At 46.1% G+C, this 25,315-nt stretch overlaps 2 protein-coding genes across 3 annotated transcripts; one reads left to right on the top strand and one right to left on the bottom strand.

Annotated features, from left to right (window-relative positions):
• Positions 1 to 2,545: 2,545 nt before the first annotated feature.
• Positions 2,546 to 9,482, top strand: MAT2A (methionine adenosyltransferase 2A). The gene is made up of 9 exons (XM_045808829.2): positions 2,546 to 2,770; positions 4,936 to 5,013; positions 5,116 to 5,238; positions 5,768 to 5,880; positions 5,967 to 6,110; positions 6,280 to 6,498; positions 6,721 to 6,903; positions 7,054 to 7,187; positions 7,856 to 9,482. The coding sequence occupies exons 1-9, from the start codon at positions 2,680 to 2,682 to the stop codon at positions 7,956 to 7,958; spliced, it is 1,188 nt and encodes a 395-aa protein (XP_045664785.1). The 5' UTR covers positions 2,546 to 2,679; the 3' UTR covers positions 7,959 to 9,482.
• A 392-nt stretch (positions 9,483 to 9,874) lies between these two features.
• On the bottom strand, positions 9,875 to 22,865 carry GGCX (gamma-glutamyl carboxylase). Of its 2 annotated transcripts, XM_045808827.2 has the most exons (15): positions 22,744 to 22,865; positions 22,187 to 22,357; positions 20,429 to 20,587; positions 19,938 to 20,103; positions 18,391 to 18,469; positions 17,839 to 17,945; positions 16,774 to 16,937; positions 16,186 to 16,451; positions 15,908 to 16,039; positions 15,376 to 15,527; positions 14,761 to 14,930; positions 14,417 to 14,547; positions 13,984 to 14,131; positions 13,628 to 13,823; positions 9,875 to 13,174 (listed from the first exon to the last, which is right to left on the bottom strand). In XM_045808827.2, exons 1-15 carry the CDS (start codon positions 22,784 to 22,786, stop codon positions 12,982 to 12,984), a joined length of 2,277 nt encoding a protein of 758 aa, XP_045664783.1. In that variant the 5' UTR covers positions 22,787 to 22,865; the 3' UTR covers positions 9,875 to 12,981. The 2 variants fall into 2 exon arrangements, with proteins under 2 accessions (XP_045664783.1, XP_087719761.1); XM_087863635.1 differs by lacking the exons at positions 20,429 to 20,587; positions 22,187 to 22,357; positions 22,744 to 22,865 and adding an exon at positions 19,455 to 19,685 and having other exon boundaries at positions 19,938 to 20,075.
• Between the last annotated feature and the right edge of the window lie 2,450 nt (positions 22,866 to 25,315).

The following is a 25,315-nucleotide window of genomic DNA, read 5'->3' on the forward strand; positions in this document are numbered from 1 at the left end:
TTCATCCGCGAAGTGGCAGCTGAGCTGGGGTAGAAGGATGAGGAGGACTTAGCTAGACATCTCCCATTTAGAGCTCGGGGAGGGGGGGGGTGGCGGGGAAGAGACCAGGACTGTCATAGCACCAGTCCCCGGGGCTGCCTGCCAGAAGTGCTCATAAATATTTGTGGGAGTAAGGAACAATGGGAAAAATATCAAAGCAATGAAAATGTGTCTGCTTTGTTTTGAAACGAATCAATTAATAATGTAACCGTTACTAATTAAAAGATATCCAAAGTAAAAAACAGAAGGAGAAAAAATGGCACAAGATGAGCAGTCAAATCACACTCAGGATATGTAGAGATTTTAGTCTCTATCCTAACAGCCATTAGAAGCCACCGAAGGGTTATTTTTTAGAGCTGATGTTTAAAAAAAAAACCCTATTATGTTCTAAGGCTAAAGACTACTTGCATGATTTCATTTAATCCTTGAAGCAATCCTATGATAGTACTATTAGTATGCCAATTTTACAGACTGAGGACACTGAAATGTAGAGGTTGTTTGCTCAACACTGTGAATAAGTGGCAGAGGCTTGACTCCAAAACCCCTTATTCTTAACCACTATATTACACATGCTATGAGCAAGAAAGAGAAGTAGGTAAGCAAGTAGGAACAGCTGATTCTAATCTCCTTGGCAGGAACAGCCCCACTGTGGAGTTGGTAGCATAGGGGTATCAGGGTTTAATGAGCTAATCATTAAATTTAACTAATCCCCTTGGTCTGACTCCATATTAACCAAATAACCTTCTAATTATATTCTGGCTTTCCATATAGATTTTTCTGCTGGGAGATAATGCACTGACCAGCCTACACATGCATTTGTTCCAGTTGGCAATTTTATTACTCATTGTGATTTAATAAATTGGCATTCTGCTTAAAAAAAAAGATGAAATACACCAAAGCAAGAAAAATTATGAAGTAGTCTTATACAGTTGGTTTTTCTGTGGTTAGTTTCAAAAATAAAAACATACATGTTATCTCTTCTGTGATTTAACCTCGCTGCCTGCTTTGAGCCACCATGGATGTGGTCAGAAAGTCTAAGAGATCCCGAGCCCTTTCTTAACCTTCTTTGTCAAAGCCCCTAGCACAACCAAAGGGCTTCCATTGTTTCCCAATGGCAAACTCCCACCTTTCCTCCCTCGCCGACAGGATTGTTCTTCAGAATTTAGCTAGTTCTCTGAGCGTTAAAGCAGCTGGAGGCTGCTCCAAGGGGTCTCATTCATCTCCCCAGGAAAACGTGCATCTTATCCTAGAAGCAGGCTATTCCCTAATAACATCATTAAGCCCGATGTTAATGCACTCGGGACCACCAGACTGCAGCCCCTGCCGAATCGCACCGAGTCTCAGCTCCCTGACAAGAGGAAGTGACACCTGCCACTTGCCTGCTCCTTCCAAACGCGGACACCATGAAATCCGTTCCGACTCCCTACTCCTTGTTGGCTCAAGTTTTGTTTTGTTCTCTTTTCTTCTCTCCCTATAATTCCCTTCATGGGCAAAACTGGGACAAACGCAGGTGGATCTTTTAAAGTGAAATGGACCATTTCATCTTAACAAGAGATCTACTTAATCACATACAAAGGCTAAAATAGGGCTTTTCCCCCAAGAAAAATATTCAACAGTCTCCTGAACAGAGGATTGAAAGGACACTCTAAACAGTGATTATTTTCCCCTCAAGGACCTAGGAAAGTCAGCAAGTACAAGGCCAGCCTTGTCAGGGGCCTCCGTTCTTGGACGGAGAAGAGGCCGGAGCTGACGGGGCTGGAGTGCGGCCCTCGCTGCAGGAGCGACAAAGGGTAAGGGCCTCTCAGAAACTTTAGCGCTGGGGTGGAAGTAGGACCGCAATCGATGAAAGAACTCTCGTTATTCTGCTTTTCGGCCATTTTCACGACCGAGGCATTAACCAAGAAATCACTAGCAACCCTCAGGATTTCCAGCCGCCGGCAGCGCGGGGGGTGGGGATGAATAAGGCCGTGCGAAGAATCGTGCGCTGACCAGCCAAGATGGCCACTTTCACATGCCTGAGGGCCACTGGCTCCCTGTCCCCAGGGCATCTAAAGGCGGGGCCGGCCGGAAAGACCCTCGGGCAGAGCCTGAGGACAAAACCTCGGCCGATTCCCGCCGTCACCGCTGGGGGACGCGACCTCGCGGACAGATAGCTCGGTCAACGGTCGGAAGGGAAGTGCCATGTCACAGCAAGGGGAACAGCCCCATAAAGTCCTCGACGCTTTTCCTCCCACTTCGAATACAGAAGGGTACAAGGACCCCAAAAACTCGCATTTCCACTTAGCCCTTGTTAGAAGTGCTTAAGATAACTAAATATTCCGCAGGAGGGGTGCGTTACCTCCGCTCGCTCCCCCTGCCCCGCGGAGTGGTTCAGCCCGGGCTCCCCTTCCGCGCACCGCCCCTTCAGCCTACCCCGCGCGAGTGGCGCATTGGCGCGCGGCGCCGAGGGGCGGGGCCCGGGCCGGGCGCGCGCTGGCGCTGTCTATAAATACTGGGCCGCATCGCCCGCCGCCTCGTTCGCTCCGCGCCGCCCGCCTGAGCTGAGTAGAGCGCTGTCTTTTGCTTGTGCATTTCGCAGTCGTCGCCTCGCCGCTCCCTTTTTCCTCAACGCCACTTACACTCACCGCTACGAACACCAACATGAACGGGCAGCTCAACGGCTTTCACGAGGCGTTCATCGAGGAGGGCACGTTCCTCTTCACCTCAGAGTCTGTGGGGGAAGGCCACCCAGGTGAGGTGACGGGCCCTGGAGCGAAGTGAGGGGCGGGGCGTGGGCAGGGCAGGGCTGGGCCGGCCGGGATCCGCCGGCGGCGGTGCCCACGCTGGTTGCCCTCACCGGGCGGGCGGTGGGAAGAGCGGCGGCCGCGCGCCTTCCTCGTGGCGCCGCCGGTGTCGAGCGCGTGGCCGCCGCTCCCCTCCCCCTTCCTCTCCTCTCCTCCCATCCGGCCGCGCGCCTCGGCATGCGGAAGATTCCAGAAAACGAGAAGGGCGGGGGCCGGGGCAGCTGTGCTCCACTCGGGGACGGCACTCTTTCCTCATCGCCGCCCCGCCGTCTGAAAGCCCTCGAGTGGGCGACCGGCCCCGAGTGCTCGCGGCCGGTCCTCGGGAGCGCGCGCCCCGCATTGCAGCGGCAACCACGTGTTTGCCGCATGTGGCATCTGGGCCGAGGGGGAGCCGTCGGGCTCCCGGCGCGCTCGGGTGTGCGGAGTGGGGGGCCCGGGTCTCGGGACGCCTGTCGTCTCCGTTAATTCCTTGCCTTGGGCCGTTACGGCCCCCAGAAGAAGACGGACGTGCCCTTCGGCAATATATGGCCTTGCCGTCAAGGTGACAGCCTCCAACTAAATATAGCAGCGCAGGTTGGGGGAGGCCTTCCTTATTTGGACCACATTTGAAAAGGATAGGAAACATGAATTAAGTGTAAGCTCCCTTTGCGTTGGATTTCCCTTCTAAGTCTTTGGTGCTTTACCGTTAGGCACGGTTTTACCGAACATTTCCTTCTCTGGGCTTTGTCCACTCGTCCGCCATTATGGAGATCAGTTTACACGTGAACGAGTGAAGCTGTTTGAAGGAACTTTCAATCTCAGCCTGAAAACATCACCTAGTGGAGATCACTATTTTGCTGTATTCGTTCTGCCTTTTCTTGGAATGACCACAGTGACATAGTTCTTTATGGTCTAATGGTGTTAAGGATCCAGTTTCTCTCTAGTAAGTGTACTGAGCTTCTGATGAAATCCCACAAGCAACCTAGTGGTGTAGAAGAGGACAGATGCCAAGATCCTGATGAGGGAAGGCCATGTGTCCTGGTGTGCGTTACCCACCTTCCCTTAAGTGTTGAGAACTTCACATGTATTTGATCCACCTTTTATTAATTTAATCACTTAAGTTATAGGCACTTACAGCAGTTTGTAAATTAAGTCTTGAGCCTCTGACTTGATTGCAGTACACATTCTGCTTTGTTCTGGATGATTGTAGAAAATTCAGGAAAGTGGTATCTCTGGGGGAGATATTTCTGTTCTCCCACTTCTTAAGAGATGGCAATACATCGGGGAAGAAACAAGGATTCAGAATACTTTTGGACATTTTCCAGTCTGTTCAGCTCATGTTCCTGGACTACACCTCTGGCAAAATCAAATTATTTTATTCTGTTTGTAAAGTGTCCTTTGTCTAACTCTTTGACATTTTTTGTTGCTTTGATTAGTGTTCCTTAGGATCAGAGAGAAATTGGTAACAAGGAAAAAAAAACCAGTACACCTTTGTGGTTGTTTAGATTTATGGTGAACACTTTAAATTGGGGGGATAAAATGTACGTATAATTGTCCTTGAAAAATAATACTGTAAAACGAAATGTTTCCCAGCTTTGCTTTTGGGTTTGAAGACAAGCTTTCTGCTTTAACTTAATTCCAATTATGTGGCTGTTATGTTTAGCAGTGTAAATTGTTTTGCCTGGGAACTTAATTTTTCGAAATGTCTGAAATACCTTAGAGATGGGATGAAACCCTTCTAAGGTGTAAATTGTATGAATCACAGTGAATGTAAATGTATTAAACATGCTCGGCGTTCTGCTGGCTAATCTGAATTGGTGAGCTTGTGCAGCTATATTAAGACCGGTGTCAAGTTTTCAAGTAATATGCAGCATTATGTCTTGCATTTATTCTTCAGGCAAATGGTTTCTGGTAGAGCAGTGCTTTAATTAGACAGCAGTTAAGATCTCCATACTTGAAATCCCACTGAATTTTATGCTCGAAAATGGTTAAATTGGTAAATTTTATGTTCTGTAGGTTTTACCACAATTTTAAAACGAAAGCTCTCCCAAAGATCTATACTTACGAGGAGGAATGACATACTTCCATTGACAATAAGACAAAGAGATTGAGCCAGGAATCTTTTTTTCCACAGATAAGATTTGTGACCAGATCAGTGATGCTGTGCTTGATGCCCACCTTCAGCAGGACCCTGATGCTAAAGTGGCTTGTGGTAGGTTCTAAACACTGCTTGCTTCATCAATGGATGAAAAGGTAACATCATGAAAATTACTTTGTAAGAGTGACATTTGAGTGTGAATTTATCTTTTATTAGAAACTGTTGCTAAAACTGGAATGATCCTTCTTGCTGGGGAAATTACATCCAGAGCTGCTGTTGACTACCAGAAAGTGGTTCGTGAAGCCATTAAACACATTGGATATGACGATTCTTCCAAAGGTGTGTTTTAATGAGTTAGCTTTTCTAAGCTCATTTTTCCACATATTTTCAACTCTTTCTAGCTCTGTCTTTTAGAGTGTTCCTGCTAAACCATTAATTCCAGTTGTACAGTTTTACTGTTTTGTTCCAGCCCTCTTTAATTCTCTAAAAGTTTAAATTTTAGGTGTACCAGGTTTCTCTGCTATCCAAAAATGGGACGTTCCTATGAAACTTGTAAGCCAAAATGATGCAAAGCAAGGCTTCATTTTTACAGTAGACCTACATTGGTACATAGCTTTTTTTGTAAAGGCAAAAATTCTCTGCAGATTTTTTTCGGTTAGTGAAAACAAGTACTGGTGTAGGTCTTTCCTAAAAGTGAAATGGTGAAACACTAACTTTTGAAAAGGTGGGCGGGGGAGGGAAGGATGGATGCCTGTATTTGATTTCTTCAGCAGTATTTAAAAACCCCAGATACTTGTAAATAAAAGGCATTGGTATGGCTTTGTCCCCCCTCCCTTTTTTTTTTCTTAAGGCATTGTTTTGTTTGTAGGGTTTGACTACAAGACTTGTAATGTGCTGGTAGCCTTGGAGCAACAATCACCAGATATTGCTCAAGGTGTTCATCTTGACCGGAACGAGGAAGACATTGGTGCAGGGGACCAGGTACCTTGGTGTAGACTCTATCTGCATCTCTTCTAACATTAAATTCCGAAGCTTGGATTGATCACATTGACTTTTTCCTTTTTTAGGGTTTGATGTTTGGTTATGCCACTGATGAAACTGAGGAATGTATGCCTTTAACTATCGTCTTAGCACACAAGCTTAATGCAAAATTGGCTGAACTACGCCGCAATGGCACTTTGCCTTGGTTACGCCCAGATTCTAAAACTCAAGTAAGTGATGATTATAAAGCTGGATTTACACGTACTGTACAGAACATCAGTAAAGTTGTTTAAAGCTAACTGAAAAAAGACCGGTATTTATCCTTCGTATTGTAATTTAGCTTTGTCTTGGCTCTCTATCTAGTAAACTAATGTTCTGATCATCTGCTTTGCCTTCAAGGTGACTGTGCAGTACATGCAGGATCGAGGTGCTGTGCTTCCCATCAGAGTCCACACAATTGTTATATCTGTTCAGCATGATGAAGAGGTTTGTCTTGATGAGATGAGAGATGCCCTAAAGGAGAAAGTCATCAAAGCAGTTGTACCTGCAAAATATCTTGATGAGGATACAATCTATCATCTACAGCCAAGTGGTAGATTTGTTATTGGTGGGCCTCAGGTAAGGCCTTATGATACAATTTGACTTTTTTGAATTTTGTAATGGTTACTTGCTAATTTGGTCACTACCGCCCCCCCCTTTTTTTAAGATTTTTGTAAGTCTGAATGTGAATCTTCTGAGGATATTTGCTGAGTAATACAGAATAGGTGTTTAACAAACCTGATCTAGAACCATATATTGGAAAGCACTAGGCATAAAGTGACTTTAATCCTGTAATTTCAGGGTGATGCTGGTTTGACTGGCCGGAAGATCATTGTGGACACTTATGGCGGTTGGGGAGCTCATGGAGGAGGTGCCTTTTCAGGAAAAGATTATACCAAGGTGGACCGTTCAGCTGCTTATGCTGCTCGTTGGGTGGCAAAATCCCTTGTTAAAGGAGGTCTGTGCAGAAGGGTTCTTGTTCAGGTATATACTTTTTTGTGTAACTGGAGTGATGAGAAGGCATGCAAGTGGGAGGGCATTTAGCATAGTATTTATTTTTTTTAAATACCAGCGTATTACATAAGCATGTGGGTCTTTTAATCACTGACTCTTATGACATTTGAATCCTTTTAGGTCTCTTATGCTATTGGAGTTTCTCATCCATTGTCTATCTCCATTTTCCATTATGGCACCTCTCAGAAGAGTGAGAGAGAGCTATTAGAGATTGTGAAGAAGAATTTTGACCTCCGCCCTGGGGTCATTGTCAGGTAAAGATGGTAAAGCCTATTGCTAGTGAAAAATGAGGGTGTGGGTGTGTGTGTATATAAATATATTTCTGATATATTCAGATCAGAAGGTGAAGGTATGAAGACTTCTCAAGTGGGGAAATGTTTTAATTCCTAGAACTGTTGGTGTTGTCTTTAAATTGCCTTTAGTAAAGGCTTATGTTAGGAACAATCTAAAATTACAGTGCTCCATGGCTTAGACTAACCACCCTAGAAAGTTTTCCACTTGATATGGGGATTTGTTCTTGTGTTATCTAAGGATGTTTATTTTACTTAAAAGAAATTAGTACAGATAAGTGGGATATTCAAGGCTGCTATAAAGAAAATAAACAGGGTGTGGGCATGGGACCTTGGTAAGTATGCCATGATCTCAGATGAGCTTTTGACATGTGGAATTTCTCAGAATAATGACAAGTTTTCATATTTGTTGAGCCAAGGATGGAAAAACAAGAACTGTAGTTACTAATAAGGACTGTGCGAGGAGTTTGGACACCAGGGAAGTAACAAACACTTCTGCCACAAACTTTTTTCCTAGCAAACCCCAGAGAACTGAACTCATTTGCCAGAACTCTTGAAAATGAGTCTTGCTGATTGTTTTGCTTTATTTTAATTGAATGCTACATATTAAGTTACGGACTTGTATATTCCAGGGATCTGGATCTGAAGAAGCCAATTTATCAGAGGACTGCAGCCTATGGCCACTTTGGTAGGGACAGCTTCCCCTGGGAAGTGCCCAAAAAGCTTAAATATTGAAAGTGTTAGCCTTTTTTCCCCAGACTTGTTGGCGTAGGCTACAGAGAAGCCTTCAAGCTCTGAGGGAAAGGGCCCTTCTTCCTAAATTTTCCTGTCCTCTTTCAGCTCCTGATCAGTTGCAGTCACTCCTAGTCAATGACATGAATTTTTAGCTTGTGTGGGGGACTGTAAGTTGGGCTTGCTATTCTGTCCCTAGGTGTTTTGTTCACCATTATAATGAATTTAGTGAGCATAGGTGATCCATGTAACTGCCTAGAAACAAACCAACAACACTGTAGAGTAAATAATGCTTTTTGAAATTGAACCTTTGTGCCCTATCACCCAACCTTCTAAAATCCTAATTGCATTGACTTTCCCACCAAATGCTGAAAATGTCCTGTAATGTGCACGTAAAGTACTTGTAGTTCCATTATAGCCTCTGTCTGGCAATGCCATAGCCCTGTCAGCATGAATTTGTAATGTCTTGAGCTCTATTATGAATGTGAAGCCTTCCCTTATCTTCCCTATAACTTGATCCATTTCTAATTATGTAGCTCTTTGTCAGGGAGTGTTCCCTATCCAATCATTCTTGCATGTAACGCAAGTTCCAGTTGGAGCTCTAGCCTGACAAAAAAAAAAAAAAAAAGGCAGTTACCATTAAACCATCTCCCTGGTGCTTATGCTCTTAATTGCCATCACTTAAATAGCACCAAATCAAAATCTCTCCACTTTTCAGCTGTCTTTTGGAGGACGTACGTAATAAGGTTTTTATTTAGTAAACCAATCCTATGCATGGTTTCAGCACTAGCCAAACCACCAACTCCTAGCTCTAGAAAAACAGGCACTTGGCACCCTTGTGATGTCATACAGAGAAGTCACAGGGCAGTACCTGAGGGTCTGTAGGTTGCACACTTTGGTACCAGATAACTTTTTTTTTTCTTTATAAGAAAGACTGAGTACTCCACACTGCACAATAATTCCTCCCAGGGTTTTAACTTTGTTTTATTTTCAAAACCAGGTCCAATGAGCTTTCTGAACAGCTGGTGTAGCTACAGAGAAACCAGCTTCCTTCAGAGAGCAGTGCTTTTGGCGGGGAGGAGGAAATCCCTTCATACTTGAACATTTTCTAATTGCTTATTTATTGTATTCTGGGGTATGGCGTAAGTACAGAGAAGCCATCACCTCAGATGGCAGCTTTTAAAAGATTTTTTTTTTTTCCTCAACACCATGATTCCTTTAACAACATGTTTCCAGCATTCCCAGGTAGGCCAAGGTGTCCTACAGAAAAACCTTGGGTTAGACCTACAGGGGGTCTGGCTGGTGTAACAGAAGGGAGGGCAGAGCTGGTGCGGCTGGCCATGGAGAAAGCTGACTTGGCTGGTGTGGTACAGAGAAGCCAGCTTGTTTACATGCTTATTCCATGACTGCTTGCCCTAAGCAGAAAGTGCCTTTCAGGATCTATTTTTGGAGGTTTATTACGTATGTCTGGTTCTCAATTCCAACAGTTTAATGAAGATCTAAATAAAATGCTAGGTTCTACCTTAACTGTGTCAATTATTCTTTGAAAGTGTTTTGGTATGAATATGATCTGAGAACATATTCTTTATCCCTGAATAATTGTAATCTTCCCATGGTTCAGGGAAATCCCCTCAAACCCCTTCAACCATGACTGCAAACACTTCAATAGGTTTGTAAATCCTATCCCTAGCACTAAGAAAAATATCCCAAGATTTGATCTGTTTGTCCAGCCTTTTTGGCTGATGCAATGCCCAGGATCCATGTGTCCTTACTCTAACAGCCATTCAACTGCCAGGAATGTTTTAAAATTGTCCAAGATTCAAGGACATAAAACATGGAGGGAATGGTAATGTTCAGCCTTGAAAACTTAAAACCCATTATCTAGCTTTCCAGTGTGAAAAAGTTTACTTAAATATGCCTTAAGTATTCATCCCTTTATTATAAACAGGTGTTAAAGGCTGCAGTTACATGTTCAGTACATGACACAGTTGGCAAAATTTTTGAACAGTGGCCAGGCCAGGTTCTAATCCATCTTACAGCTAAAGTGAAAATTTGAACATAAAATTCCAGTGAAGATGCTATAAGTTTCTAAAACCTTTATTCTGAGTTTGTAGAGGTCTACACAAGAACTCAAACCATCCCTTTTTAAGCCTAGGAGCTAAAGTACAGACAGCCATTTGGCACATGGTTATAACAGCATGTATGAAAATCAAGCGGTGGTTCAACTTTTTACTGTTTTAACCTATAAATGTGAGAACCAAGGAATGCTTGATTACACCTATTTGGAGGCTTAAAAATTTATAACTCTGTTGGGAGGGGAGGCAAAGTTAAATCTGAGTGTCTTTAAAAGTTTCAAAAGGCCCTTTTTTAGAGAACAATGCACTGCTATCTAACCATGCTGGTCAAATAAGGGGAATGGAGAGAAATCGGGTGCCTGTAGGCTGGGGATAGCACCAGAGAAATTAAGGTTAGGTTCAGTATTTGCTGGGAAGATACCGGACCTCAAGGAGGTTGGAGAAGGATCTTTTGTAAAGGCCCTCTCTTCTGCCTAATATGGGGGGAAAAGATTCTAAAAATAAGGTGAAGAAATAGTAACCAGCCCAGGGAGAAGAGAAGCAAAGGTGTCAAATGGGGTGATGGTGACTGCAAATGGCTGAATATCAAAGCACGCCATGTTATAGAAGGAAAGGTCAAATGTTTGGGTTAGAATGAAATTAATGACTACAAAGTTTTGAAGGGATGACCTGGCCAGGTATAAAAGATCCAAATACTGGGAGTAGAAAGAAGTGGAATACTAAAGCCTGGCTAAAAGGACTTGAGGGGTGCCTGGGTGGCTCAGTTGATTGGGTGTCTGCCTTTGGCTCAGGTTATGATCTCCAGGTTCTGGGATTGAGCCCTACATTGGGCTCCCTGCTCAGAGGGGAGTCTGCTTCTCCCTCTCCCCCTCCCCACTGCTTGGGCTTGCTGTCTCAAATAAAACCTTTAAAAAAAAAAAGGTTGAGAGCCCATTCCTATAATGGCTGCACAGGGCCTGATTCCTCCTGAAATCTGAACTTTATTCCAATGAACAGCTTTTCTCATAAACAGTATTAAGATGACCACCTTTCACTCCATCGCACCCCAACATATTCAGAAAAAGGTTGGTATACTAACAGTTCTGGGATAGCATCCTTACCTATATTAAAACTATTGTAAGAGTCCCTTCCCCAAATGAAGAACTACTTTTCTTACCAGTCAAGTAATGGGGTGGGGGGGGGAGGGGCAGGCCTAGTGCAGGGGAATAGAAGATAGCTGAACTTACTAGCAAAGGACATTGTGCCAAGGTATATTGTGTCCTTGAGATCTGCAAAACTATTAAAAATCAGTGTTTCCCCACACTATTCTTACCAAGCGATCAAGAAACCCTGTGGCACAGCTACCGCTGGCTAACCCACACAATGCCTTGTAGGAATCCGGCTTCAGTGGGATGCCCTTATTCAGGCCCAACCTGCACAAGTGCACCTGCTCTGGTCTATCTCTACCTAGACTCCAATATAAAGGGTGAAAAAACACAGAGGTAGTAGAGATGAATAGATTGAAGAAGAGGTAGAATTGATACAACCTGGAATTTAAGAAATGTGAGAAAAAAGGAAGACTCAAGACTGAGGATTCAGATGGTCAAAAAAATGCAGTTGCCACGCACTAATGAAGGTGAAGCAGGTCTGAGTTGGGGATGAATGTAGTTCTGTTTAGGTCGGAGTCTGAAAGCTTTGTGGGATATCTAGGTGGAGCCAGTTAGGTCCAGGGCACAGGAAAGAAAGCCAAGCAGCAGCATCACTGGAAACCATGAGGTGGACATCATCATCTCAAGTGTGTGTACAGCGAGAAGGCAGCTGCCTAGGAAAGAACCACTGACCGAGGAGGTGGGGGTGGGGTGGGGCATGGGAAGCAAAGTCTGAAAATAGAGACGCCATCCTTTATCAAAGTTACTGGGACTACCAATTTACTGCTAGTCTTTGCTATGAGACCATGAGCACCCAGAGCAGGAGCCTCCCCCCCCCCCCTTTTTCTCTATGCATTCTTACTTCCTAGCCCAATGCCAGGGCCCGGCGTTTGAGTTTTCAAGGAATTGTGATGCTTCCTCAATCACTCTCTACATCCAAACCTACAAAATAACTGCAAACATACCCTAATCCATCATCAAGTTTGGTTAATTCCTACTTCACATCACCTTCTGCTCATCAAAGGCTAGGATAATGCTAAATACACTATGCTTGAGGGAACTACTACCAATCATCTAACTTTCCTTATTAGTTTAACTTTGTCCTATTCTAACTATTCTCATAGCTGCTAGCGAAAAACTTACTGGCTGTATACATAATAGGAACAATGAAAAAACCACAACTGTAGGAAAAGAAAATTACTCTGTGCGTTAAGAACTTGATCCTAATCTTACCTGTAACTAAGACAAATTTGAAGCTACATTATTTCATAATTATTGTCAGTGATTCTGCAAATTACAAGAGGCAGGGTATGGGACCTTAAGTCAGACGACATTCAAACCACCAATACATCTCTTAACCAGGTGTTGTCTTTGAGCAAATTATATTGTCTCTGAGCCTCACTTTCTCCAACTATAACACAGGGCTAATGGCCAGTAAGGACTAGATGCAGGAACGCAGGCACAATGCTTCACACAGTGCCTAGCACGTAACAAGTACTTAAGAACAGTTGGGTATTATTGTCATCATGGTACATTAAATCTCTTTCCCCAAGGAGCCAGTCACTTTAAACCCTACTCTTACCCCTTTATCCTAGAAGGGTGTTTTCATATTGCTTTTAAACCCCTCCTAGCCCCTCAATCTTGATTCGATAAATCTTATCCTTGCTTCACTTCCTTGGCTCCTCTAAGGTATCCCCTCTGAATTTAAAAGAACCATAGGCAAGGAAAAAATGTATAAAATATCAATCTCTTCACATTTCCACTGCATAGGTTAATGGTCCTATGACTGGTTGCTCCCACATCTGTACCCAACATCTGCCCCCGTCAGAACTCTGAGTGGACAGGGTCAGAATTCGGCTCAGGAGGATTAGAATTTGAAGAATCTGTGCTTGAATGACTCGACTCTCCAACCGGCTCAAAGGGTCGCAAGTTTGCGTAAGTCACCTCTTGGGCCAGCTGCTCCAGGGAAGGGCGGCCTAATACCAGATTTCGAAGTGAGATACAAGTCATCAGGAAGCTGAAAAAGAGGGAAAAGGTCACCCAGTCTAAACTCCTGTTTCTATGTAGGAATTCCTGCCAAAGCCCTAAGGACTATCTGATGCTACCTTTTCTCATTCAGGAATAGGTGAAAATATTGCCCCAGTGACCCACCCATCCCAGCTGGAAGGGGCCCCACTCTTCATATGGTCTGGTAAAGGAGTCCAGAGTGGGGTAGGGATAACCCACAAGAGGCTGGTGATAAGCTGAGGCGGAACAAACGGCAGGCCATCAGACACAGGGCACTTACTCTTCCATTAAGTCAGGGAAAGGGGACTGGAGAGGGAAAAAGATACTTAGCACTAGACTGTCCTTTCCTGGGAGAGTACTATCCCCCTGCCCGCCCCCACCCCGCCATTATCTTCACCAGAGAAAAGTTATCCAACTGGCAAGCATCTGATGGCAATGACTAGTACTGCTGTGGAAAACCTACCTGCGACGAAAGATATAGAGCTTCCGCAGCAAGAAGCGGAGGAGTCGCTCGTGGAAAGGGGTATTTCTCCGGCGTTCAAGCTCCTGGAGCCTTCGCTGGCGTCTAAGAAAGGTCTGAACCAGTGGTGTTGGCTCAGGGCCCCCTTGTACTTCCCCTTCCAGCAGAGGCTGCAGCTCTGGAGGTAGAGGCCCCGTTTCTGCCCAGAAGATGGCAAAAAGAGAAATCGCTGAGATTATTCTTTTAGAACTCTCACCAGCTAGAAGCTTCCAGTTCATTCTTTAATGGCTCGATACTCATGCACAGCCCTGATTTCTCATAACCAGGTGCTTTCTCAGCCCAACTCTTCATATACTCACCAGTTCCATTCTCCACCTTCTCCTTCAATTCCTGCAGATATGCCAGGTCTTGCTCCAGGGCAAGCTCTGTAGTATTGACGTAGATGTACATGTAGCAGGAAGGACCGGGGGAGATCGTATACACCTTGTGGTATTCACCAGCAGGCAACTGACAAGGGCGAGGAAGCAGATATATGTCACTCCCTACCCTTTCCCTCAGCAGCCTATGTGCTTCCTACACTACCTACTTTCTGGACCCCAATCCACCCCCACCCCCCTACTGAGGCACTTTCTTCTCATTGTGTTTTGGAGTTCAAAGGAAATGACTTCCAGAATCCTGGATGAGGCTACTCACAGCCCCAGGGCCCTTGCTTTTTGAGCCCCACTTTAAAGCCCATAATAAATTAACTCCACTCTTCTAAAATTTCTGCCATTGTTAATTCCAGTAAAATACCTGCATTTTTTCTCCTTCCTTAAGAGTCTGATTCTTCTGTTCTGCCACAAGCTCGACAGTCACCTCCCCCTGCAGCAGCTGAATGCTAGTGTTGCCCAGGTCTTCACTCACAAAATTCTCTAGGTGCAGCCCTGCCAGGGGCAACAGAGTTCCCCATCCCATCCTATGGAAGATGAAATCACTCCCAGCCAGAACAGACGTCACACCTTTACCACCACCACCCCTCGGGTTTCAAGAACATTCCTCCCACCAGGAATGCCCCTCCCCACTCTACCACATGCAGTGTCCCCAGTCAAGGAAGCCACAGGGAAAGACAGAAAAGCTTTCTCTGCTTTCCTCCATACCAGGGAAATCCGCAATGAAGACCACCTCAGTGTGGTTGTCTAGGCTGCTCTTGATTTCCTGTAACTTGGTCCTCCAGGGAGACAGGTCCATCAAGAGTGGCTGAAGCCAAGGTGTACGTTGGAAGGGGGACCAGGCGGCCTGCACGATGTCCACACGAGGGTCAAAAATCCTTAGGAAAGAAAACCATGTTCTAAGGAGACCACAGCCACCTACCTACTGGAATTTCTGGTTCTGTTCCGTTCATCATTGTTCCCAGAGGGAACAGGGTTTCCAGATAGAAGAAATGGCTTATGCCAGCATGTTATTGCCATTCTGGGGCACAGAGAGAAGAGGAAAGAGATTCTGGGTATAGGGAAAGAATGAGGGTTAGTGGCCACCAGAGGAGAATTGTGTTAACAGCTTCTTAAAAAATAAAAGGTCAGTAGTTACCTTTTCTTCTGGTTGATGGTGCCCCCTGCTGGAAGCAATCAGCTATGCCCACAACCAGGTGAATAGGAACATGCACCAGAGGGACAGACAGCCTTTTAAGCAAGACAACACTGGGGAGCATGGGCTATTTATTAGGTAAAAGGAGTGGGACTTCATTTTTCCCCTTCTCTGTTCCCCTTGCCCACCTCTGCTGGAAGCGGTCATTGATGGAGACCCAAATATCAAAGTAGATCTGGGGCTCAGTGACATTGTACTTGGGAAGCAGGTGGCTCAGGCAAGTGGCATATTGCTTCAGCATGTCTGCGTGATCCTTCCATCGCCGGCTCTGTGTGAATACCTGCCCCAAACCCCCACATTAGTCCCACCTCATCGTGGTCAACCTCCCAGACAGGTCATGCACTGCCAATGGCACTAAGAGATCCCTGCCTGGTACCTGTTTTGACCAGGAAAATAAAACCCTGAACTTGTCTTTGGGGAAGAATTTTTCAGTGCTGGGCTTTTTAATACTTACCTTTCCTAAACCTACTTTCAATTCAAAGGAAGTGAACGGCACTGCTCTATTTCAACTTCGACAAAAGAAGGGTCAACCTGGCTCCTGAGCAAGGGCAGAGTGGACCCAAATGTGTTTTATTTTATAATTATGTTTAGGACCAAATCAGACCCCGATGCTCCAGGGAGCTCTGAAGAACTCTAAGTCGTCAACATCAGATATCTCACCCCAGGGTTAAGGTAGCCCAGCTCGCCAGTGCGGCCGTCACGGTAGGTGATCTTCACGTGCTGGTGGGAGCGTGAGTGCACCATCATGTCCCAGGAATAGCCATACAGCCCATTCGTCCAGTTGTTATAGCCCTGAGAAGGCAGGGCAGAGGCAGTCAGCCCAACTGTTCTCATATTAACCCCATCCTCAACCAACACAGGGCTGTGAAACGAGCCCCCCACTTTCCCTCATGCTGTGCCCTCTGCCACCTCCCAGGCTAACCCCAGGCCACGCATACCTGGGTGAGGAAATGGGAATAGGGCAGGAAGAGCTGCTCCAGGAGGTAGAGCAGGGTGAAGGCAGCACCTAGCTGATGGCGCAGCCCTGGCTTTTGGCCACCTTTGGCCCGGCTCCTCTTATACACGCAGGACACACTGGGCTGAGGGGCAGCCTTGAGGGGCAGTAGTTCCTGCAGCCTTTCAGGGAAGCGAGATACTAGCTTCCGGGGCCACTCAGGGGAGCAGAAGAGAGGGCTGCTGGCCAGCATGACGTAGGGGAACATACCTAGAAAAGGAGGGAGGAAATAAGCATTTCAGGAGTTTGGCTGGGGGGAACATGGGTAATCCCCTCAAGCCCTCTCCTTTAGGAATCCTCTCCCACGTATTCCACTTGTGATGAAAGAAGCTCTTAACTAAAGGAGTCTTACTTCCCCGAGACGCCTTACTCCGCAACATACGAGCTGAGCCCAGAGGCCCCTGTCCTCCGCTCCCGTTTACTGCCATTTCAGTGACTGCCTCTGGCTCAGTGCAGCTCCGGCTGCCATGGCCATCTCCCACCCCTCGCACACCTGTGGCGTCCCACCTCCTACCAGACCACAGGTACTGACCAATGCTGAAAAGCTGGGAATTCATGCAGTGGAAGTAGGACACGAAGAGGAGGCCAATGGACCTCGAGGCATCAAAAAAGAGCAGGAAACCAGCTGAGAGGTCGAGCAGCAGTCCGCACCAGTGCACCACTAGTAGACTGGTCATCTCCTCGGACAATACTAGCCTGCAGACACCGGAGACAAAGGTCAGGCACCAGCCCAGTAGAGAACCCAGCATTTACGACACGATCACAGTGAATCTACCTCCGCTCACCCCGTCCTTACCAAAGGAAGTACCCTAGCAGGTGGGTAGAGGAACTCTACATAAAGACACCCTATGGCAGAGTTTCCAACCCCCTTTCATTGACACACACTTAAGGTGTTCAATTTTTTTCAGTATACCCTATGTGCTAACCAAGGGCAGTTTTCAAGGGCGAATCTGATTGAGAAGTGAGTGTATTTGGTGGGGGTGCTGATGAGGGGTGGGGGTGGTAGATTCTTCATGGAGGTTATAAATGAGAAGAAACTTTAAAAGGTGAATGCCTGACTAACATAATAAAATCAAACTTTTGGAACTGGGAAATAACAGGGAAGAGAAAAAAGAACAAAGTAAAATACGATAACAGGAAAAACAGGAGGAAAGGAGAAATCAAGAGTTTTCTAAAAGGTGGCAACAACGGCTTTGTCAGGGCAGGGACTGTCCATCTTCTAAGTCCACTGGCCGAGGAGTCCTGGCGAGAGGCTAGGGTGGCCACCCAGGGACAGGGGCCCCACCCATGGCAGCTGCTGGGAGCATGGACTCATTCACCAAGTCACCTTATTCGGATTCTTTCCTTCCCTTTTGTTTTTAGGTTTTTTTCCCCTTCATTCTGGCCCCTACCACACAACTCCCAGGGGCAGGTAAGACCTTGATGTTTTGGTATCACTGACTCCGCCTTCTGCTGAAGAGAAAGATGAGCGACAGAGGAAAGCATGTGGCAGGTTCAGGCAAAGTGGGAACAGCAGCTGTTCCACAGACCTGAGGGAGGTGAGTCACCCGCTGTGTACCTGTGCCGCAAGGAGAACTCTGCTCTGACTGCCACTCACTTGAAAGGACCGAAGAGCCAGTGCCGGGACAGATATTCCATGGAATAGCCTTCAACCCAGTCTGCATCCAGCTTTTTCACACCCGCAATGAAGTACACAATGAAGATCTGCAAAGACAAAATGCAAAGCAAATGTTCAAACAAGAAAGAACCTGGTTTTCTACAGACTAGCAAAAATGACCTACGTTCTGATCCGAGTTCAGGGCCTAAAGAAGATTAGATTCATTCACTTAACTCATCTGAGATCTTCACTTGTCCAACAAGTATTTAAGGACATTCTACCAAAGCTAGGCACAGTATTAGGTCCCAAAGGAAGTCAGGAAGCATAGATCTCTCATAGGGTGCTCATCTAGCAAGGACAAAGCTCTATCCTTTCCATGACGAGGCGAGAGAACCCACAGACCAGGGGACTGGAAACGAAAGAGTCAGCCTCGCTTTCCAGCAAAAGGGAGAAAAGGGAAGGTCTGGGGAGACAGTACAGCACTGTCTGGCAGCAGGATGGTCATGCTGACAGTAGCTGTCGAAGAACACCCCCTTTCCTAAAATCCTGTACCTGGCCACGCAGCACCGCGTAGTTCCAAAGGGGCACATGGGCATTCCGCTTACGGGTGTTCAGCAGGCCGTCCACAGACCTACACCGAGGGAAGTAAGGATTAGGGACAGCTTCCTAGTCCAGCACATTCCTACCTTTCTTTTTAAGTGTAATTATCTATCCCAGGACATCTCCCATATCCTCTCTGGTACTCTGGGATCTTCTGAGGCTCCTTACAATTACATGAGCAAATTTAACAGAAACAGAAATATTACTAGTGGGTTAGAACACACAGTTCAGTGTTTACCATTAGTTAGTTAGTAAATTAGTCTGTCTTAATGGAACAAATCAGGAAAAGGATTACAATGCTTCAGAATATGACTGAATTTGAAAAAGAATGAATTTGAGGGAGTGTTTGAAAAGCAAAAGGTGTACGTAACTATATAGGATATTTAAGAAAAAAAGTTTTTAATATCCAAAACAAACCGACATCTCAGAGACCTAGATGCCAGGGTCTAGTGCTGGAGGGCACCTTGGGAGAGAACCGATAAACCCAAGATACTAAGACTAGATATATTCTGGAAGGCAGAAGCAAAGCAGGTTTCAAGAAGACAATGAACGAGCAGAGAGGTTGGGAAGGGGGCAGCTTACAACTTGCCGTTGAGAGGCTCATGGCATCATAATGAGGAAAAATTTAAAGTGTTTCGTATAGTGCCTGCCCACGTGGAAAGCCCTGAGTAAGGGATAAGAATTTTTTCAAATTGTGTAAAAATCATAAAAATGAAACTTTTCAGGAGTACTCTGTCAAAACTGTCTCTTAATTTTATATGATCAGAGCTGGGCATTCTCAATGAGTTTAAAGGTTTACAAAGGGGTATCTGTAGGTATAATTAATGACAGAAATCACTAACAAATTCAACGTTTGAGATTTTTTTCCCTATAGCCATCTTACTGACATCTCATATTTGCTTTTCACTTAATGGGAAGAACCCCTAGAGGTCATCTGCTCTGCCACCCTACCTCCAAATCCCTTCACCACCTCCCCTGAGAGATGGTCACCTAAGCCAGAGGTGGGGGAGGGTTACCTCCTCCCAGGACAGCACTGCTGAGCAGCCCTGGTGGGCCCTCTCCTTCTGACATGACTTTGCCTCACAGCAACTTCTACTCTTGGCTCTAACTCTGCCCCTCTGGGCTCACACAGAGGAAGTCTGCTTCCTCTTCCACATGACAACCCTTGAAGTACTGAAAACATCTATGTCTGGCTTTAGTCTTCTCTTCTTCTAAGTGGATTACAGGAAGTGGATAGATCAAGGCACCTGGGGAGATATGGAAAGAGTGAAGGGGTGGGAATGGAGCCATTTTGCTTTTTATCATCCCAAGTGCCCCAACCACACTGACCCTTCCCCCTCCCAAATTCATCCAGACCGAAGTGTGACCCCGTAACTGCACTTTGCAAAGCATGGTTGAAAATACGTTTGCTGGGGCAAATTCTAGGACCTCACCGGGCCCCTACCACTGGTAACCATCCCAACCTGGCCAACCCCTTCCCCTTTCCCCTAGAATCATACCAGTAGTGGTTTGCATCCATGAACGTCAGCTGAAAGGCCAACAAACCATACAGATAGGAGTGGTTGTTCCATGACGTCTTGTCCAGGAGAAACACATACCAGTATGGCAGCAGGAATAACACACAGCTTAGCCGGTAGCACAGGCCCAGCATCATGCCCAGTGCCCCTGGGATTTGTGGGGGAGAGGATTAAGAGGTCAAAGGGTCACCACAGACCCAGCTCCCCCGGGACAGGCTGTGGGTGGGATTAAGAAAAGTCATCGGACATTTTATAATCGTAAAATCAAATGAAAATCAAATGTTAGTTTAACATTTTAAAAAGACTTATGAGGTCACAGCTCAGATGACACACAGGTCAGCAGGATAAAATTAGGAATCACAGCGGAAGTGAATTAATGAACCCAAGACTGTGGTCATTCACCAGCATGCTTTGTATTTCTGTGTTTTAGGCAGGCCAGTCAATACTCCCATCTCTCCCATACTTTCCCTCACCCAGAAACATGACGGTATAGACAAGATACATCCAGTCAAGTGGTAGTGGCTGCAGGGCATCCAGCAGGGGGAAACGGCACACATCCAGCCCATCCAGGTATCTTCGGTCCAGGGAGCTGAGTCCCCGCTCTTGAGGAATGTCCAACACCATCATCAGCCCTGGGAAGGCAGTTGAGGAGGGGCCGTTAGGCCTCAGCAAAGGAAGCAGTGGAATATACTGGAATACAGTTGGGATGCACCCAGCTCCAGGGTCAGATTTCTTTTTTTTTTTTTTTTTTAAGATTTTATTTATTTATTTGACAGAACAAGAGACAGCCAGCGAGAGAGAGAACACAAGCAGGGGGAGTGGGAGAGGAATCAGCAGGCTTCCAGCGGAGGAGCCTGATGTGGGGCTCGATCCCAGAATGCCGGGATCACGCCCTGAGCCAAAAGCAGACGCTTAACGACTAAGCCACCCAGGCGCCCCCAGGGTCAGATTTCTTATGTAACCCTGGCTCTGGCTCTGGCATTTATTCATTCATTCAACAATAATTACTAAGTGCCTGCTCTGTTCTAGGCATTATGCCAGTTGTGTGATCTCAGATAGCCACTGCACTTCCCTAAGCCAATTCCTCATTCCTTATGTGAGAAAGGGACTCATATTTTACAGGGTTACAGGGGGCACCTGGGTGGCTCAGCTGGTTAAGCGTCTGGGTTAAACGCCTGCCTTAGGCTCAGGTCATGATCCCAGGGTCCTGGGATGGAGCTCCGCTCCAGGCTCTCCGCTCAGCATGGAGCCTGCTTCTCCCTCTCTCCCTCCCCCTGCTTATGCTTTCTCTCTCTCAAATAAATAAAATCTGAAAAAAAAAATTTACAGGGTTACAAAGAGGATTAAATGAGAGAAGTGTACAAAATGCTGTAACAGCTGTCCAGGTTTTCATAATTTAAGGTCTGTCCTACGAGTACATAAAAAGTGTTCTAGAGTGGTGCGTCTAAACTTTTTTCACTTCTTTTTTTTTTTCCCCAACTTTTTTTCATTTCCCAGCACACCCAGAAAACAATATTTGGCTTACCACACTAGAGCAAACAGAAGGGGCTACTCAGGTCTGGAAGCCAGTTCCAGTTATGGCAGGGTTTCTCAACCTCAGGACTACTCACATTTTGGGCTGGTTAATCATTTGCTGGGAGGGGCTATCCTAGGTATCATAGGTCACTTAGCAGCATCCCTGGCTCCTAAGTAGAAAGCAGTAGCCACCTATTTCCCTTCCCCCAAGTTGTGACAAATAAAAATGTCTACAGACATTGCCAATGTACCCTGGAGAGCAAAACTGCCCCCAATTGAGAACCACTGGGCTAAGCAGATTAATATTTTAGCACATCTGTAATCCATTCCAAGCATACATGCTGTGACCTATGAGTTAGGAAACTCTGGAATAAGGAGTTGCAGCCAAAATGTCTGCCCTGTCATCCCTGCTATTTCTCTGGGGTCTGGTCCTGAGTATAGTTACTTGGCAACTTCATGCCACAAGCAAGATGGGTCTCTGGTCATCTGCCTCTGTATTTCCTATGGCCTCAGATCAAAGCATTTCTGGCCTCCAACCCTAATCAGAGGAGACGAAGGTGGATTTGATCCTAAACTCCACAAATATCTCTTCCAGAAAATCAGTACCTTCAGCTCTGAAGAAAAGGGAGGCAAGTCACTAAGTAACCAAGAAACGCACAAGGGATGGTTATTGTCCCACCCACCACCACACTGGTCCCTCCAGAAACCCGATTTACCAAAGAGAAAACGGAAGACAGCCAGGCTGGCAGGATCTGTTGGTCGATTCAGCAGGGTCACCAGCCTTCCCCAGCTGGAAACATCTGTCCACTCAAACCCCAAGAGTGTCCCCATTCCACTGCCCTGGCTGGGCCCTGAAGACTGTCCAGCCTTATCTTTCTGTACTTTATCTGCAAACAACAAACAGAAAGTATATGTGCAGGTGTGGGGGTGGAAGTGCTTTAAAATCGGCTCTTCCCCAAATCACAGAAATCACGGCCCCTAGAGCCCCAGGGTTTCTCCCCCTGATTTCTGACTACTAGAAACACCCTCTCAGTGCCAGATCCCTCTGGATCTCCCAACGTCCCAGCACCTCTCTCAACTACAGCCCCCTAACCGACGCAAAGCGTCCCGAGTGTCACCATCACCCCAAAGCCGTGGACTGCAATCTCTCTCTACAAGCCCCTTCCAAACAGAGACCCCTTTCCCAGGGTCCCACAGGGCAGTCCTACCGCCCCCGCCCCTTTGAGACAGAGCCCCTCTCTGCCTCCACCGCATGGGAGGACTCTCAGCCTACGTGAGTCCGGCTGGACCCGCGCGGACCGGGCAGACACCGCCATGGCTCCGCTGAGGTAAGACCGCCAAAGGAGTGGCGGCCAAGCAGGGAGCGGCGCGAGGAATCACTTCCCTAAGCCCCGCCTCCCCGACACGTCAGCACGCGCGCGGCCGGCCGGAAAGCGCTAGGACTGTCGTGAAGGGCTCTCGGCGGCGGCGCCTGTTCTCTGCTTGGCGGCAAAGGGCGGAGCGAGGAGCCTTGGAGTAGGGGGACAGGGAGCTCGGCCTGGTCTCGTCTTACTCAGTGACGGAGGAGGAGCAAGGATGCTCCCAGACGCGCCTGTCTTCAGCCGCTGGACCAGTCTCGCCGTGAAGCGTCCCAAAGCCCCTGGCGCTTTCAGCCCTAAGAAGTCTCAGAGTCCTGACCACTTCCTTGGGTCCCCCCTCCGCCCCCATTCGGTCTCTCCAGGTTGTAGTGGCCTTGCGGTGCTCCCTGACGTGAGCAATACGGGTGCAAATGTCAGACTCTTTTCCCCAAGAGGTCGACCACTGAGTTGAAGACGCACCTGGGAGGGTTGTCCCGGCGTAGGGAGAGGGTGCGAGTACCTTTATTCTCTCTTACAGTACCGGCCAAGAACCAGAGGTTTGAAATCAGCTGGGGGAACCGGAACGACACAACCGCAGGGGGATGTAGAATAGGGACAGTGCGTAGAGTGTGGTCCATCAGGGAGGATTCCTAGAGGTGAGTCTTGAACAGCACTGCAATATCTAATTTTCTGCCCTGGGACTGCACAAGTAGTACTGTCTTATTTTATATGCAAATCTAATGTCTGGATTCATTGGAAACAGCTGGATTCTCATATCTGCTTCTGCGTTTGATCTGGTGTTGATCGAAGTATGTGAAGGAAATCTGGCCTCAGATACTTAGTTGGAAAAAGGAAAAGCACTTTAATAACCTTTTTAGATAATTGTGGGTATCCTTCTTTGATACCACACCTAAACTTAAAAGTGGTAGTTTTTTAAAGGTTAGTCAGATGTAGAATCTGAAACCATTTCAATGAACTTTATGCTCTGTCACATTAAAATGATTGGTGTATCTTCCACTTTGAATGGACCTTTTACAAAATCATACGGATAGTCATTTGGAAAACATTGGTTCACTGAGTTACGCTGCTCTTCTAAATGCAGTCTCTTAAATGTTGGGAAGCTGCCAAGCTCACAGTGGCGAATACAAGTTTTCCAAAATTCTAATTTTCATTTGAAAGTGCAAATTTATTCATTGGCAACAAATACTGTCTGTTGTTTTCCTTCAAGGAACAGCCACACTTCTTTCATTTTTGAAAAAAATACCTGCCAGATGTGCCAGTTTGAATAACCATTGTTTATCTAATATCCACAAGTAAAAGGATGTTTCATTTTTAAAAAAGAAAGAAAGGGGTGCCTGGGTGCCTCAGTCAGCTAAGCATCTGTCTTTGGCTCAGGTCATGATCCCGGGTCCTGAGATCAAGCCCCAGTCAGTCAGGCTCTCTGCTTAGCGGGAAGCCTGCTTCTCCCTCTCCCTCTGCCCCTGCTCCTGGGCTCTCACTCACTCTATCTCTCAAATAAATAAATAAAATCTTAATTTAAAAAAACAACAGAGATACTCAACATCTTATTTTATTAGGGATTGTAAATTCAAATAATAATGAGATAACTATTAGAGTGTTTGAAATCCAAAGCAGCAGCACCACCAAATGCTGGTGAAGAGGGGGAGCAACAGGAACTCTACTTCATTGCTGGTAGGAATGCAAAATGGTACAGCCACTTTGGAAAACAGTTTAGCAGTTTCGTACAAAACTAAACATGCTTTTCCCAAATGATCAGCAATTGTGCTCCTTGGTATTTACCCAAATAGTTGAAAAATTATGCCCACAGAAATATATAGCAGCATTATTCATAATTGCCCAACTTGGAGGCAACCAAGATGCCCTTCAATAGGGGAATGGATAAACAAACTGGCACATCCATTCAGTGGAATAGTCAGGGATAAAATGAAATGAGCTATCACACCACAAAAGGATGTGGGGGAACCTTAAATTCATATCCCTAAGTGAAAGAAACCAATCTGGAAAGGTTACCTACTGTATGATCCAAACTGATATCCTGGAAAAGGCAAAACTGTGGTTTTAAGGCAAAAGATCAGTGGTTGCCAGGAAATGGGGGAAAGGAGGGAGGGATAAGGTGGAGCACGGGATTTTTAGAGAGGTGAAACTACTCTGGATGACACTGTAATGGTGTCATGTGCATACATGTGATTATACATTTGTCAAAACCCATGGAATGTGACCCCTAATGTGAACTATGGACTTGGTTAATAATAACGTATCGATCTTAGCTCATCAATTGTAGAGAAAGCGAATACACCATACTAGTGCAAGCTGTTAATAATGGAAGAAAAGTGGGAGAGTGCTAAGGGGTGTGTGGGAACTGTCTGTACTACTCAAAAAAATAAATCCTGTTGATTTTAAAACATTACTTCAGCTCACAGTTGAACTACACAAGTGCTTTTTCTCGGAACAGCTGTGAGACAGCCATCATACTTGGGGATGCCAAGT

Source organism: Ursus americanus, chromosome 7, assembly GCF_024610735.1.
Source record: "Ursus americanus isolate L20-20 chromosome 7, mUrsAme1.1.p, whole genome shotgun sequence".
In the NCBI taxonomy this organism is placed as follows: Eukaryota; Metazoa; Chordata; class Mammalia; order Carnivora; family Ursidae; genus Ursus; species Ursus americanus.

Coding starts and splice junctions, on each gene's coding strand:
- MAT2A (XM_045808829.2), top strand. CDS start 2,680: ATGAACGGGCAGCTCAACGGCTTTCACGAGGCGTTCATCGAGGAGGGC. Junction 5,881..5,966: donor ACATTGGTGCAGGGGACCAG/GTACCTTGGTGT, acceptor TTCCTTTTTTAG/GGTTTGATGTTTGGTTATGC. Junction 6,499..6,720: donor TTGTTATTGGTGGGCCTCAG/GTAAGGCCTTAT, acceptor CTGTAATTTCAG/GGTGATGCTGGTTTGACTGG.
- GGCX (XM_045808827.2), bottom strand. CDS start 22,786: ATGGCGGTGTCTGCCCGGTCCGCGCGGGTCCAGCCGGACTCAC. Junction 18,470..19,937: donor ATGGATGCAAACCACTACTG/GTATGATTCTAG, acceptor CCCTCGGTGTAG/GTCTGTGGACGGCCTGCTGA. Junction 16,040..16,185: donor ATTCCCATTTCCTCACCCAG/GTATGCGTGGCC, acceptor CTGCCTTCTCAG/GGCTATAACAACTGGACGAA.